General features: G+C 39.2%; 1 protein-coding gene across 1 annotated transcript in view; it reads left to right on the plus strand.

Moving 5' to 3' along the window:
- Positions 1-14,746, plus strand: part of vegfc (vascular endothelial growth factor c) — a 101,753-nt gene that overhangs the window by 66,958 nt on the left and 20,049 nt on the right. The window contains exons 4-5 of the mRNA XM_067584471.1: positions 4,183-4,322; positions 12,270-12,412. Coding sequence (XP_067440572.1) covers positions 4,183-4,322; positions 12,270-12,412 — 283 coding nt within the window. The remainder of the gene's footprint in view (positions 1-4,182; positions 4,323-12,269; positions 12,413-14,746) is intronic.

Consider the following 14,746-nt stretch of genomic DNA (forward strand, 5'->3'; position numbering starts at 1 on the left):
ATGGGACTGAGTAAACTCAAGGAATGATTATTTAATAATGACATGCCTTTGAAACCGAATCAAAGCTGTGTCAATATGTGGCCACTAGGGGGCAGGGGGTAGTCTAATACAAGATATAATATGCTGACATTAGCTATCATGCAGTGGTGGAAAGTAACAAAGTACACTTACTCAAGTACTGTACTTAACTACAATTTTGAGGTACCTGTACTTTACTTGAGTATTTCCATGTGATGCTACTTTATACTTCCACTCTACTACATTTCAGAGGGAAATATTGTACTATCTACTCCACTACATTTATTTGACAGTTTTAGTTACTTCTCAGATGAAGATTTGACACAATAGATAATATAACAAGCTTTTAAAATACAACACATTGTTAAAGATGAAACCAGTGTTTTCCAACCTTTTTGTCTTTTGATGTCTTACAAAAAGCAGTGTGTAGTCGGGGTCACATTTCAGATATCTATGAGTTGTTAACAGCTCCACCAAATAGTGATTTTTCCCTCTAAACTTCTCACATGGTTTAATTTCGATAAATGTTCAAATGATCCAATATTTCACCAAAAATCAAAGATTAGAGAAAAAGTCCATACATATACATACAGTCCATACATATTTGTGTATCAGAACTTTGTTTTTTCTTCTTTCCTCTCCCATTAATCATCTCATGATCCCTCAGATGTATTTGGTGACCATTTGGAGGGGCCTGACCCCTAGGTTGGGAACCACTGGATAGGGCTGTGACGATAACCTAATTACCGCAATATTGTGGTCATGTGATGCCTACTGCGGGGTTGAGCTCATTACTGTCATCACTGCAAAATTTTTATGAAATGTCAAACACAACCGGATGGAGATACGTTGGAGAATCTGCATTGCTTCGGCTTGCTGCGGGCACCAGGCCACAAGACCTCGGTATCACCACACGAGAACTACCGCCCAAGGGGACGCCGAGGAAGCGGAAGCGTGGCTAGTGAGTTGGCATCAAAGCAAGGCTAAAGGCTAACCCCAGCTGACCAACTCTCCCATCCTTCCCCACCAACGTCTGCTCCATTGACAATAAACTAGACTGCCTAAGACTGCTTCTGACCTCCCAGAGAGAAATGACAAACTATTGTGCCCTCATCTTCACTGAGACATGGCTGCATTAGAATATCTCGGACTCTGCTATCCAGCTAGTCAGGCTAACCACTCTCCGGTTGAACATGATTGCTTCATTGTCCAGTATAACCTGAGGCAGTGGCCTGTGTGTTTGAAGACTGGTGTACAAGTGTTGCAATCATCTCTGCACATTGATCTGCATTAGTTGAGGTTCTAGCAGTCAATAAAGTCCAATAAAAAAGACCACGGAAGACTTCTTCCACCACTGCTATCATGTTAGGAGCAGTGGCCTATTATTTGTTCAACAGACACCCACTGGAGCTGAGTTTCTCTCCACCTGATGAACATTATGCGCAATATCACTCTCCTTTTAGCTCTTTGGCATCCAATAATAACAAAATTCTAGCAAAAAAAAAGCTCCAGTACGAGCATTACAACTAGCTGTCTAAGACAGTAGAACATGTAGGAACTAAAGAGCTAGATATTTTGTCAAGAGATTCTAAAGTGTGGTCCAAAAGTAAGTTAGTGACTGATAAAATGTTAACCAAAGCAACTTGTGGCTGTGATTACCTAGCTGTTAACCAAAAGTGATTGGCCTGTAATGCTGTTGTTGATTCCTTGGAACATGATTCCAAAATAAACACTATCAACGATTGAACCACTGAATAATTTCTCCCTGTACTGAATATTGAAAGTCATTGAACTAGTCCAGTGTTTGTTAGCCATGTAAGCAAAGAAAAGGAAGGAACAGGCTCTACTGTAGTTGTTATATTAAGTCTCTTGAAAGACTTTAGGGTGCTACCAGCCAGAAGCAATTTACATGTAGGGTGAGCATTCTCAAATTAGCTTTTTTTCTTTTTATTGAACTATCAGTAACAAAAACAAAAGTCAAAATCAAAATCAAAATCAAAACACTGACCTGGGTTTGACTACTTATTCATGTTGCATTGAGGTGGTTGGTAAAGATATCTAACTGACTCCGTAGTCCAGTGAGTTAAGGGGCCTTATCTTACGCCTGGCGCAGAGCGGCGCTTCGCGCAGCGCAAGTCTCTTTGCTATTTTGAGACCAACGCAGTTTTCATTTTCCCGTTCAGCACCCAAATATTACCCAAAAAGTAATGGCACTTGCACCCATCAGAGCGCCCATTGGCGTGTTGGTCTAAAAGTAAGGTGCGGTCAGGCATTGTTGGGGCATTGCTATCTTGAGGCAGCAGAGAGCGCTATTGACCAACAAAAACCTGATCTAAAGTCAATAGCACAATGTTTCACTGTTAATTTAAGCGCACATTATCAAGACAGTAATGTGCGGCTACACAGGCGGGTGCACAACATACACTCTGCTTGTTACACACACAGGACACGCAGCAGTGGACAAACATCCAAAAGGTAACAAATAAAAGGATTACAATGCGAAAGATTATTATTGTGTATATTAATATATTTTAAAAAATACATGTCATAATGCTTAGTCACAATATTTATCAGAATTAACTAATCGCAGTAATGATGGATTAAATTATTTGACCAAATCATGGCAATACACATTGGTATTTAAATAACAGATCAGACACAGATCGACTTTCCTGCTGCATCAATATATGATGACATGAGGAACACATGAGGAAATAAATGAGGTGAAAACAATGATTAAACTAATGAAGGAAATAAATCTGGACAGCTTCTAGTTGCTGCCAGCAGCAGCATCAGCACCTTGGAGAGCTGATCAAGTCCTGATAACTGTGTTGATGATTCTTTACATGATTAAAATTAATGATTTAATTTTTGAACAATATTAACAAATATTCTTTAACATTTTTGAGAGTACAGCGATCAGGTTTCCATACTTTCAGCAATTAAAACCCTGCTGATTTGACCTGTTACTCCATGACTGAACAAAACGATTTTAAAGAAACCAAAGCTGTCATTAAATAAATAAACCTTTTGAAAAACCAAACAAAGATAAATTTGCAACAAATTAATGAACAGGATCTTAAACTGGTGGCCTGTGGCTGACCACAGGAGGGTCCAGGAGCAGCAGAGGCCAGTGTGCTCGTCATGGATCGTGCGCTTTCCCTTTGCACACGAGCAGATCCATTTCCTCTGCAGAGAAGCGCTCCTTCTTACTACTTGGCAAATGCGCCATCATAATAGCAATCCACCAAGGTGCAAGTGCACCTGGCACTTAAAGGGAATGGGAGATGACAATGTGATTGGTTTATTGCATGTTACGCCGAAAACACACCCATGATTTATTAGGAGACAATGGACATCCCCTTTGAACCATGTGCCTGGCGCACTGACCATTTTTCCGCCATTAAAATAGCAAGAGTGGATTTGGACACATCCTAAATGCAATTGCGCCATGCGCTTCAGACCATGCGCTTTAGATCGTTAAAATAGGGCCCAAGGTGTCTTTTGTGCAACAGCTGAAATAAAATACCATCACTGTGGATTGAAGGGATTGGTATAGTAATCAAGTTTAAATCAGTCTGTATCTGCTTTAAAAGGCAGAGGCCATCCTGTACTTCACAACTTAAAGCAACTTCTATGAAAGAATGGAGAACTCATAAGCTAAGAGGAAGGCCAGGGTTGGCCCTGTTGCTATGGATGACATGTATCATGACTGAGTGTTTCATGAAAGTTGGGATGTTTCAAACATCAACTTCAGTCAGTGGAGGATATGGGAATCATTAGCTGAGCCGATAGACACTCAGCATCCATGTCCGGTAGTTCTACTGTGGCTGCCATCATCCATCTGTGTGTTGATGATGTTTTTTTCTGGCTGACAATCACATCTTCAGGTAATCTTACAACTCAGTGTAAGAAGCAGAGCAAAGATTAATGTCTGGTGGATGACAGATGCTGGGAAGAATCAAAGGTTGCATGTATGAAGGCCTAAGAGTATTTTCTATAACTTCCATCGTGGTCATTTGCAAGCGGGCTGCTTGCCTTCAAATACCAAATTGCAAGTGGCACTCTGTCACCTGACTGTGCTTTGAATCTTGTGCCTTGATTCAGAAAATGATCACCCTCAATGTATCTGTCTGACTCATCTCTGTCTTTCTCTTTCTGCAGCTGTTTGAGATCACGGTGCCGATCACCCAAGGCACCAAGCCGGTGACCATCAGTGTGGCTAACCACACCCAGTGCAACTGCCTGTCCAAACTGGACGTCTATAAACAAGCTCACAGCATCATCAGGAGAGCCCTGCCTGAGTAAGCACTCATGCATCACTGTCTCAAACACACATACACACACATACACACACAAACCTGCAGATACTTTCTGTCAGCTTTGCAAACAGCTTGAGACCTCTGTCTCCTTCTGGCTGCTGCCTCATCAGAGTTCCTGCGTGTGCGTTCAGGATAGGAACAACCTTTTCCTTTTACCAGCAGAGGAGTTCTTATTGGCAACGCACACACACACAAAGAGTGTTTGAGTCTATTGTTACAGAGGTTGCTTCCTGTGCTGTGTATACAGGGGTGTTACTTTAGGAAAGGCTTTTCAGATTATCGTTTGATTAACTTCACAGTGCAATGACGTGTGTATGTGTGTGTTCCTGCCTGCATACATACAAGAAGCTTGCTGTGATTTATGACCACTATATAACACTCAGTCAGTTGTCAGTTAGCTTCCCATGAGCACATGATTCACAATGTATTTTTTGGGCTTGTACCCTCTGAAAACATAAGGATGCTTGTGTTCAATCATTTCGGAGAGTTTCAAAACTGAATGAAATCAGGCATCACTGTTAATAGAATCTTTTGATATAGACATACATACCCACTGAGACCTGTTTGCAAAAAAAACATTTGGTTTGCATCAATTAATTACAAAATACTTGTTATTACTGCCAATGATTGACCTCTGTCAACTGAACAAAAAACAGAACAAAGCGCATTCTCAGTGGTTAGACTCCACCAAGGCTTTTCCTTGTTTGTGATTTCTATGGACATAATGTCTTGATGCAGCTCAGGAGTGGAGAGTGTCCAGTATGGTGACCTCCCAGATAGCACTGTCTTACAATGATTCAGTCCTGCACTGGGGGGTCTAACCTGTGGTAGAGTCTACCTTACTTAGGTTGTTGCCACCACAACCAAGACCTGGAGCAAGCATCAGAAAGCATCAGTAAAAAGCAGACTAAGAATAATATTGTACTGTAAAACCACAGAACTTTTCATTATCATTGACATCCTACTGATCACATGTTTACTGGATATACTAATGTTAGAAAATCCATGCCTACAATTTTGTGTTTTGAAGCCAGTATGTGTAGAATTATCACATTTTGGCAACCCCCCTGGTAGTACACAGATAGATAGTGTTAACTGTCCCAGGAGGAGATTTGTTTTTACAGCTGGTACATATTCCACACTGAAACATACAGATATCCACACAGCAATATACACAATATTGCTGTGTATACACAACAGTATGTTGTTTGGATAAAGGCTTTGAGAATGACTAAGCTGGAAGCAGCAGAACGCACAGATTTTCACCAGGATTGTCTAATTTAAAAAAAAAACAAACCAAAAAAACTATTAATTACATCAAAATTCTAAGCACAGAGGCTTAAATGGTTACAGTTACACAGTATATACTTATATTTTAAAACAGGTGGTTACAATCTCACAATTTGATTGATAGTCGTGGTATAATGAGCGTATACTTAACCTATGAGGTTTTATGGCCTTTTACAGCTCTATTTTTAATTATCACTCTGCAGCTACCGTTAAAATGTTGCCTGCAATCTGCAGGAACAAGAGCTACACCAACCACTGTCTCAGCAGCACCATAGTGTAAAAGTTTTGGATGCGGACCGTGAAGCAAAAGAGATAATGTTTGTAAGTGGGCACAAATATGAGACCTCTCTCTAGAACTATTGGCGATCAAAGTTCAGTGTCCGGAGAAGGTGCAGCAGCATACTCACCACACCAAACAATACATCTCCTAACAAAATGAGTAGGCCTAACGTTATTGCAAACACTTTGCAACCTGACCCTAGTGATATTGGACAGTTTTTACCTGGAAACGTTCAAATTAATTTAAATAATTAAACTCTGGTTAGATCGCTGACTAGCTTGAACATTAATTTAGCAATTTACTAACATTGCATTGCAACTGCAGGCAGCCGGGAACTACTGTCTTGTAAATGAATGTAATTGTTATTTACTAAAACAGTTTTTATTGGATTGTGTCTATAATTTCTATATTTTCATATTTGGTAACCATTTTATAAAAGCAATATCTCATTCCTGGCGGTGATATATTGGGATTATATCATAGTTTAGAGGCATTGTTTGGCCTGATGGGCACAACCCCATTCACACAATATACCACAGATATTGCTGATATATATATATACTGATTCCGATACTTAAGTTACAAAAACATATCAGCAGACATTCATTATTTGCTCAACATTTTTAAAACAACATACGATAAGCTGGTGTGGGCCAATATACTGTATCTTCTCTATTATATATAGTTATATATATTAGAAGGAGAGGATGCTCCTTTGATGCTCCTTTCTAGTCCCATTCATTTTTCTAAATCAGATGCGTGAACAATGTGATGAACGATAGTCAGACTGGTGAAGAGGAAATCCAAGTAGATGTTCCTAAAAGTAATAAGAAGCCTCTGTGTGTGTGTGTGTGTGTGTGTGTGTGTGTGTGTGTGTGTGTGCGTGTGCATGGGTGGGGTACACTACCAGAGAGTAATGACCTGTTCAATATGGAATGTGTACTTATATATGCCATAGATCTTCACAATAAATCTAAACCAAGGAAAGACATGGAGAGTTTCTCAATGAGGACTGTGTGTGAGAGTGTGGGTGTGTATGAAAGACATATAATTGGAATGTAATCTGTAGGATGTTTAATATAATGATCTTCTATAATATGACTGATCAAATGGAAATCATACACATTTAGACAACTCCAGACATTCAAATTCACCCATTAAACAGAACTATTCTACTCTCTGAATATTTACAGTTTCACTCTTCCTACAGAGTATTTTGTTTTTCTATCTGGATGTTTAAGTGGCTCACAAAATCCATGTCATTGACATTAATAGGCCTTGATGCTATGAAGTGAGGGTTGTGTGTGTTTGAGTGTGTGTGTGAGAGAGATGGAGAGTACTTGTGATGTTAGGTGAATGTTGATGCGTGCAGGTATTTGACAATATATACAGGCACACACAGAGCAGTGGTGCTAAACAGTGTGTCAGATTATGGCTGGAAAAGGAAACGCATTGTAGAGATTTTCACACCTACAAATCATCCAGTATGTAAGAACACACACACACACACACACACATATAAGCACACGTATGTTTCACATTAGTGTGACCAGTCACACACCAGACTACTTTTCCCTAAAAACTCTCTCTCTCTCCGTCTGTCCCTCTCTCTATCCTTTTCTTTCATTTTCCTCTATTCCCTCTCAGCCCCACATCAGTGTGTACGTCTGTTTATGTATCCATGCCACTGCAACTCTAATTGAAACCACACTGTGTGTCTTTTCATTGCCAGACTCACAAATTCAAACAATTTGTCTGTCTGCAAACACAAAAATGTTGCGTTTTATCCAGACTATTTTCACATTGTGGTGTTTTATATAATTGACTTTGTGTGTGTGTGCGCGTGCCTGTGTGTGTGCACAGTATTTTCAGAGGAAGCATATTTTTCTTGGCAGTTTGTGGAAATCCAAACAAGGTATTAGATTTCCGGAGTAATTCAGCATCAGGATGGAGTTTGTTTTCTGAAACAGGGATAATCTGAGTTGGGTTTTTTTTTTTGTTTGTTTGGAAAATATTTGTAAAGTTGATATTAATTGAAAATGGCAATATATAGTGAGTCAAGAGATAGTGGTTTATTACGTCTTTTGAGTTTTATGTAGGTGGTGCAACTTAATCCTACCACAGTTGATTTGAGAGATTTCTCACTGACACCTCTGGCTGTAAACTGAAATTAAAGACTCATTATCACCACTAGTGGCTGCTAGAGTCTGCGATGTTCATGTAACCCCACAATATGAAAGCAAACATCATACAGGCAGTTTAACTATTCTTTCAGTCCTATCATCGGATAGAGAAAATGTAAAAAATGTAATTGAGGTCATTAAGAAAAGAGTTAATTTCCTCTGGAGCATGGGTTAGGGTTAGGGTTCAGGTTAGTGCCCTCTGTATCTTATGAGCTATATTTTGTGTGAACTGACACATTGTAAACAAATCCCGAAACTTATTTGTTAGAAAAATTAAGGCAAATGTTAAAATCGTCCATTTTGAACTAACTTTCTGACCTACCCATCTTACTGAAGTTGTGCACGCACTGTTTCTTTTAGCAATGAGAGACCATAACCTACATTTCTCATGTGGTTACATTTAACCACATGAGTAGTTTAGATAATATGGATAAACTGGTAGTCTGAACATACGACTGCACCGTTTCTGCTGTCTTAGATGTTCTTGCGCTACAATGCTGTGCTCCAGAGCTCAACAGTTAACTTGATGAGTAAAAAGGTTGTCACAACAGATAGGAATGATGGCCAAAACTATGGAAAAACAACCCAGGTTCTAAAACACTGACATTTTCCTTTAAAAATCCTCCTCTGGGGACCATGAATATCTCTGGGAGTCATCATGATTCAATGGAGAACAACTCACATTCACAGGGACACATCAGCTGGTTACTGTCAGCCTGTTCATTTCCTGTGGAACATGACTAGAATGGCCAGAGACATGTAGCAAGTATGTGGATGATCATAATCTGTCATAGCTTTGTTTTTTTTGTGTGTGTGTTTGTGTGTGTGTGTGTGCCACAGCCAATCAGATTTCCATGCTTCATGCTTGTCCTACTGTGAGTCATTAATAGCCACTGATGAAAGTGCAAAGTGAAATGTATCAATCTTGTACAGAGTTATTGCCTGTTATTGAAAATACAACAGCAAAAATGTGGCACTGAAAGGAGAAGCCAGTGGGGAAGAAACAAGGAGAAAGATGGACTGAAAGGGGCGTAAATGGTGAAAAATGATTAAAGAGGCATGGGGAAAAGAAAACAGGAACAATTTAACTAGAGAAAACAAATACCAAGGTCATGTGGTCTTAACATAGCAAACAGCAGAGCTGCTGTAGCCACAGACACAGAGAGATATCAGTGACTCTCCACCTATCTGAACTTGACCCAAGAGGCCTCTTGGACCTTTGATGAAGTTGTTTATTTGCCTATGATCAGCTTCCTTCAAGTCTCCTAATCAACTGAACTTTTCTAAACCATATTTGATTGCTTTACCTTTAAAACGTCATGTAAATGTAAGGAACTTGTGGAATCTCTTTAGGTTTCTCTCTTTATTGATGGCATTGTTGAATGTTCACTTTCAACAGTTTTCAAATGATTATTTATACAATACTATATCTGCACCTGGCAGCTACAGTATGGTGAAATTGTAGTTGTGTTTAGGCAACTTAAATGATTTAAGATTAGATAAAGATTGTGGTCAAACATTAAAGAAAACTAATGTTGACTGCTTGTTAGAAATGTGGGATGAACCCTGGCCCGCAGTGTCAAACACAATATTTACCTGTCCACCAGACAGGTAGATATTACCTGATCATCAAACCTTTCCTTTCCGTTGTGCCACAGTAGCATCATACAGTACTACTGTATACAGCATTGTCACTGAAAGTTGGCATTGGATCTAAGAAATTGTGCTTGACATGCCAAAATATATGGTCTCAAAATATAAACCTGAGTAAGCACTTGCATCCAAGTTACAGATCAGTGAGGCTGTGCTTGGGCACAGATGTTAGCATTAAGCTAAATGCTAACGTCAGCATGCTAACATGCCCACATGCTCACAATGACGATGTTAACATACTGATGTTTAGTAGGTAAAGTTTGCCACGTTCACCATCTCATTTTAGCTTGTTAGCATGCTAGCAACTGTAAATTAGCAGGAAACACAGTGCAGTTTATCATCCTAATTATATTTTTCATGTAATTTTTTATCATTTGTGTTTGCAATGCCTGACTTAAAGTGATTTTATTGATGATTATTGATTATAGGTATTTATTGTGTTGGTTTGTTGATAGCATGATGTTGCCTGGTCACCTGGACCTATTTTAATGCTTAACCTAGATATATGGCAAAAATGTAGCAAATATCATGGTGCTGAATCTTGAAGAAGAAGGGGTAACTCAACCAATGAGATAATTTATGATGAACTTTATCTTAGCATTGTGTGAGTGACCTTACATTTAGTAGTACTTACTAAAGCAGATGTTCTGGGGATGAAATGGGGTAATGACTGGGAAATTTTTGATGACCAGTTAATTCTATGGATACTATTTAAATCCATTGGATCGGGAACACATCCTCAGAAAAATAGGAACTATTTTGCCCGTTTGCCTGACAGTCTACATTCAGCATTAAGGGTGATTTACATTCAACAAAGACTTTAAAATTGATGCAGTGGGTGTGCCAACACAATTGGCCCTGGCAAAAAAGTTGAACCAGGCTCAACTTTTGTTGCAACTCAATGTGACGTCATCTGGCAAGACACTGCATTTGCTAGTCACAAACATGGAGGCTCACATTCCTGGTGGATTACTTTGTAACAAGAACGCTGTTTCTACTGTTTACCTTATGGCGGTCTTGACAAATTGTTGCCTCCGTAATAACTTTCAGAAATGTTTGACCCTTTCTGTGAGTATTTCAAATAAGATGTCTTAAAACGTCATTGTTGGATTTTAAAAATATGAAAAGCAAGATGTTACATTGTATTGCAGAACAGTAACTTCAAGGGGAAGAGTAGTTCTAGCTGTTGGTTCAACTGATGGGAGACAGTGGAATCATAATCTGCTCATTTGGTTCTGCTGTATAATATTCAATAAGTATACATTTCTATAGCTGGATAAAATGGATTCTGATTTCAGACACAGTGGTGAGAGGCAGTAGAAATTCCTTTTTTTTTTTTAAACTTCTTTAACTTCAAAGACATCTAAGAAAAGATAATCCTGACACTTCCCTCTCCCTCAGTCCATTAAAGCTGACCCAAGAAATCCTCCTTTGATCAAGGTGTTTATTTGTCTACAATCTTTCAACTAGCTTATCATGAGCAGAGGCTTAAGCCTGGCAGACTGCACAGTCAGAAATGCGCACACATCTAAGGAGTCCCATTTCTTGAACCAATTTCTCAGTTTCAGTCCAAGCCAACTCCTGAAGATCAGATAGAAAGAGACGATGATTTCTTTGGCTGGGTTGATACCAGTTTTATTGCCATTTAGACTTTGCTGTAAACATTTTGAGGATCATGTATAATTCATATTTCAGATTAGGTTAGACTGGATTGGTTGAAAGTTAGAGAATTGGAATTTGCTGCCGCAGATATTAAAAGATACAACAAATGATAGTATCAACTTATCAAGCTTGTGTTGGTAATCTACAAACAGTGTCCCACTTGCACGTTCTACAGACACAGAAGAACATGGCATACCTCCAAAGTTCTCTTTCTGCCCACCAGTTGGGTTTGTCCACCAACCCCCAAGAAAGATTCTCACGAGCCACTTGTTTTAGTTTGGCTATCTTTCATTTGATACTATGCTGGTCGCATACACTGGCAGCAGGTACCAGATAAAATTGAAAGGAATTACTGGTAATATTTTCAAAAAATTGTACATGTGGAATTGCTAAGTCAAGAGTAAAATGTCACATACTGGAGTGCATTACAAATTAAGCAATGATAACAGAATGCACATATCTTGTAAGTAAAAATGCTAAGTGTTGTATAAAAGACTGCATTACCTATAATTCAACAGACTAGGAAAAGTGACAATGGGCTCGTTTAAGATGAACTGTGCCTTGCCTGGAAAGTGGATTAGATCAGGAGGCTGCAGCAGGAGGACATAACAAAAAGCTTTCCAGCAGCCTTCCAAGAATTTAAAGGGAGTCACAGAAATGTTTCCTGTTAGATCTGATCTTGATTTAATAAATATTTATATAATATATATAGTATATCTGCAGTGTATTCTATCTGATAAACTACAACGTGTGTGTTCTCATTGCATGTGCTCATCAGAGGATTTTAGATTTAGGTTTTAGGTTTAAGGTTAACTAAGCAAGAATGTCTCATGTATCTCCTTCCATCTCTCTCTGTTGAAGGTGTCAGGTAGCCAATAGGACATGTCCTCCTGGTCAGGCTTGGAGCAACAGATTGTGTCGGTGTGTCAGCATGGCTGCCAATATGCAACACAACCCCCCTCCACCACCTCTGCCCCCTCCGAGGCCCTCCCAACAGCACCTTGGTGAGTTTTTGCACATTTGCACATAAAGAGGTTTATGTTGAATCTCTGATCATTTTTCAGAAAAACATTATAGAGCAAAGCTCATTTGCTTATTTTTCCTGCTGTGGCCCAGAAAAAAATGAAAACAAGAGGAGGACAAATCAAAAGTTACAGCTGCTGCTATATGGTACATCTAAAAGCAGGGAAATTACCCTTTACAGTTAAATGCACAATACGTGATTTCTGTCGCTAGGGGTCTCTCAATCAAAACAATAACGAAAGAAGGAGTGTGATGACATTGTGACATAGTGGGGGATCATGGGAGTCGTTGTCTTCATTGTTAAACAACCAGCTCCTCCGGGATAGGATTACTTCAGTATTCATGGTTCAGGATGTTTTTACCGGGAGCTGAATTATCCGCAGAGGTCTCCTCCTCTCCAAAACAAACGTACACAGGGATTAAAACTGGTAAAAACACTGAATACAGCAGCTTTATGTTAAAAATCAGTGTTTCTCTGACGCTATTCTGCAGATACAGGACGTAAGGAGGGGCTGTGAGCCGAGCTGCTCCTAACATTTGCTCAGCTTGTTTCTCTGATAACTGAAGATCCAGACATCTGATGACTAAAATCCTTCATCCGGTTAAAAGATAAAGTTACCAACGACCAAGATCTAAAAAGTTTATCATAAAAATGTGGCTTAAAACTGAATAAAAGTCAATATTATGACTTTCTGGCAGGCAACCACAACGGCAACAGATTATCTTGTATGTGTGTAAGTTACTCTTTGGTAGACGCCATTGTCGTGGACACCAACAATGCCGACGCATGCATCTTGTGCATGTATACTCTTTGGTAGAGGGGGTATGACGCCATTGACAGGCGACCAAATGAAATGGTCCGTTACTTTGATTGAAATTACAGATTTCTCTTATCTTGAAAATACAGCAAATGGGAGCTCTCATGTGGGAAATCTTTAACAGGCATTCTCTTTGAAAATAATGTATTCAAGTGAGAACTAAAAGAAAAGGTGGCCACAGGTGGTGGGAGAGGGTCCACATCTGTAGAACCAACCACTGATGCCAGATAACAAGTCCTCAAAATAAAAAATGCATTGTTTGTAATTGCCCCTCAGAATGATACATATAGACAAATCCAAGCTAAAGGAGGAAGTAAGTGGCACCTCACTTGTAAATTTCCGTACAGCACTGTAATGTTTGTAAAGGATTTCTAAGTGCTTTTGCCAAGAAATCTGTCTAGTAGAGCCTGTGGAATCAGTTACATGTTGGAAATACAGTCGTCAAATGCCATTAAAAGAAAGGTTTTAATCCACAAAACTTTTCAATGACTTTTCAATGAATTTTGGTACAGCTTTAACAGACAGCTAGACATCTTTTCTGGGCTGTGCTGTTGTCATCTGCTCCAACAGTTAATTTGCAACTTTGGAAAAAACAGAACATAAAAGCCACAAGCCTCTGCTCCATAAAATTTCACTTTCATGAATCTCCATCAAATCTTCATTGTTTGATCACATTCTGAGTGGCATGCTGACAGAAGGGCCAACATACCACTCAGAGACTGCTAAAGATGAAGCAATCTTCCTATATGCAGCTGATGGTAAGCCACCCTGCTGATCTCTTGCTAGCTTGGTAGTAGCATTACATTTCCTGGCTGAAATTCAGCTTCTGATTTTATTTTATTAGATGTTGTATTTCTTTTTATTAAAATGCAAAAGATCTTGAGTTTGATGATTCCAATCAAAAGCTAGCAAGTAATCTCTCCTGGGTTTAACTGGTTACTCTACACATCACTTTCACATCCAGACTTTGAAGATCAGACAGAAGAGGTACATTAATGTTATATTTTCCCAAAACCTGCCATAACCAATTCCAGACTAGTATTTTAAGACTGACTGAACTGACTCACTGAATAAGTTACACATTCACACAGAACCGACATTAACCCAAACACCTCTGCTTCCACTGTCAGTGTGAATGTGTTCAGTTCCACTCTGCCACAGCAATGATGGCGGCAGCACCTGAGAGTGCAACACATAAATCAGCAGCTGGATTTATCAATAAGCATTGACTGATCTGACACCCCTATCGGCAGGACAACATTATTTGTCTCTACCTCCCAAAATGTTATAGATCACTGTTGCAATAACTTAACCGTTTTCTGATCTGACACTACTATGATTAGGGTTTGGCCAGGTTTAGGCACAATAAAAGACTTGATTATTTGGGTTCAAATAACTATTTAGTAAAGGTTAGGGAAGCATTTTGGTTAAAAGAAACACATACTGACAGTCGGTAGTAAGCAGGAGGCGAACAGTGGTCTCCCATATCAAGTCCAA

The sequence above is a fragment of the Thunnus thynnus genome, chromosome 3 (genome assembly GCF_963924715.1).
Source record: "Thunnus thynnus chromosome 3, fThuThy2.1, whole genome shotgun sequence".
In the NCBI taxonomy this organism is placed as follows: domain Eukaryota; kingdom Metazoa; phylum Chordata; class Actinopteri; order Scombriformes; family Scombridae; genus Thunnus; species Thunnus thynnus.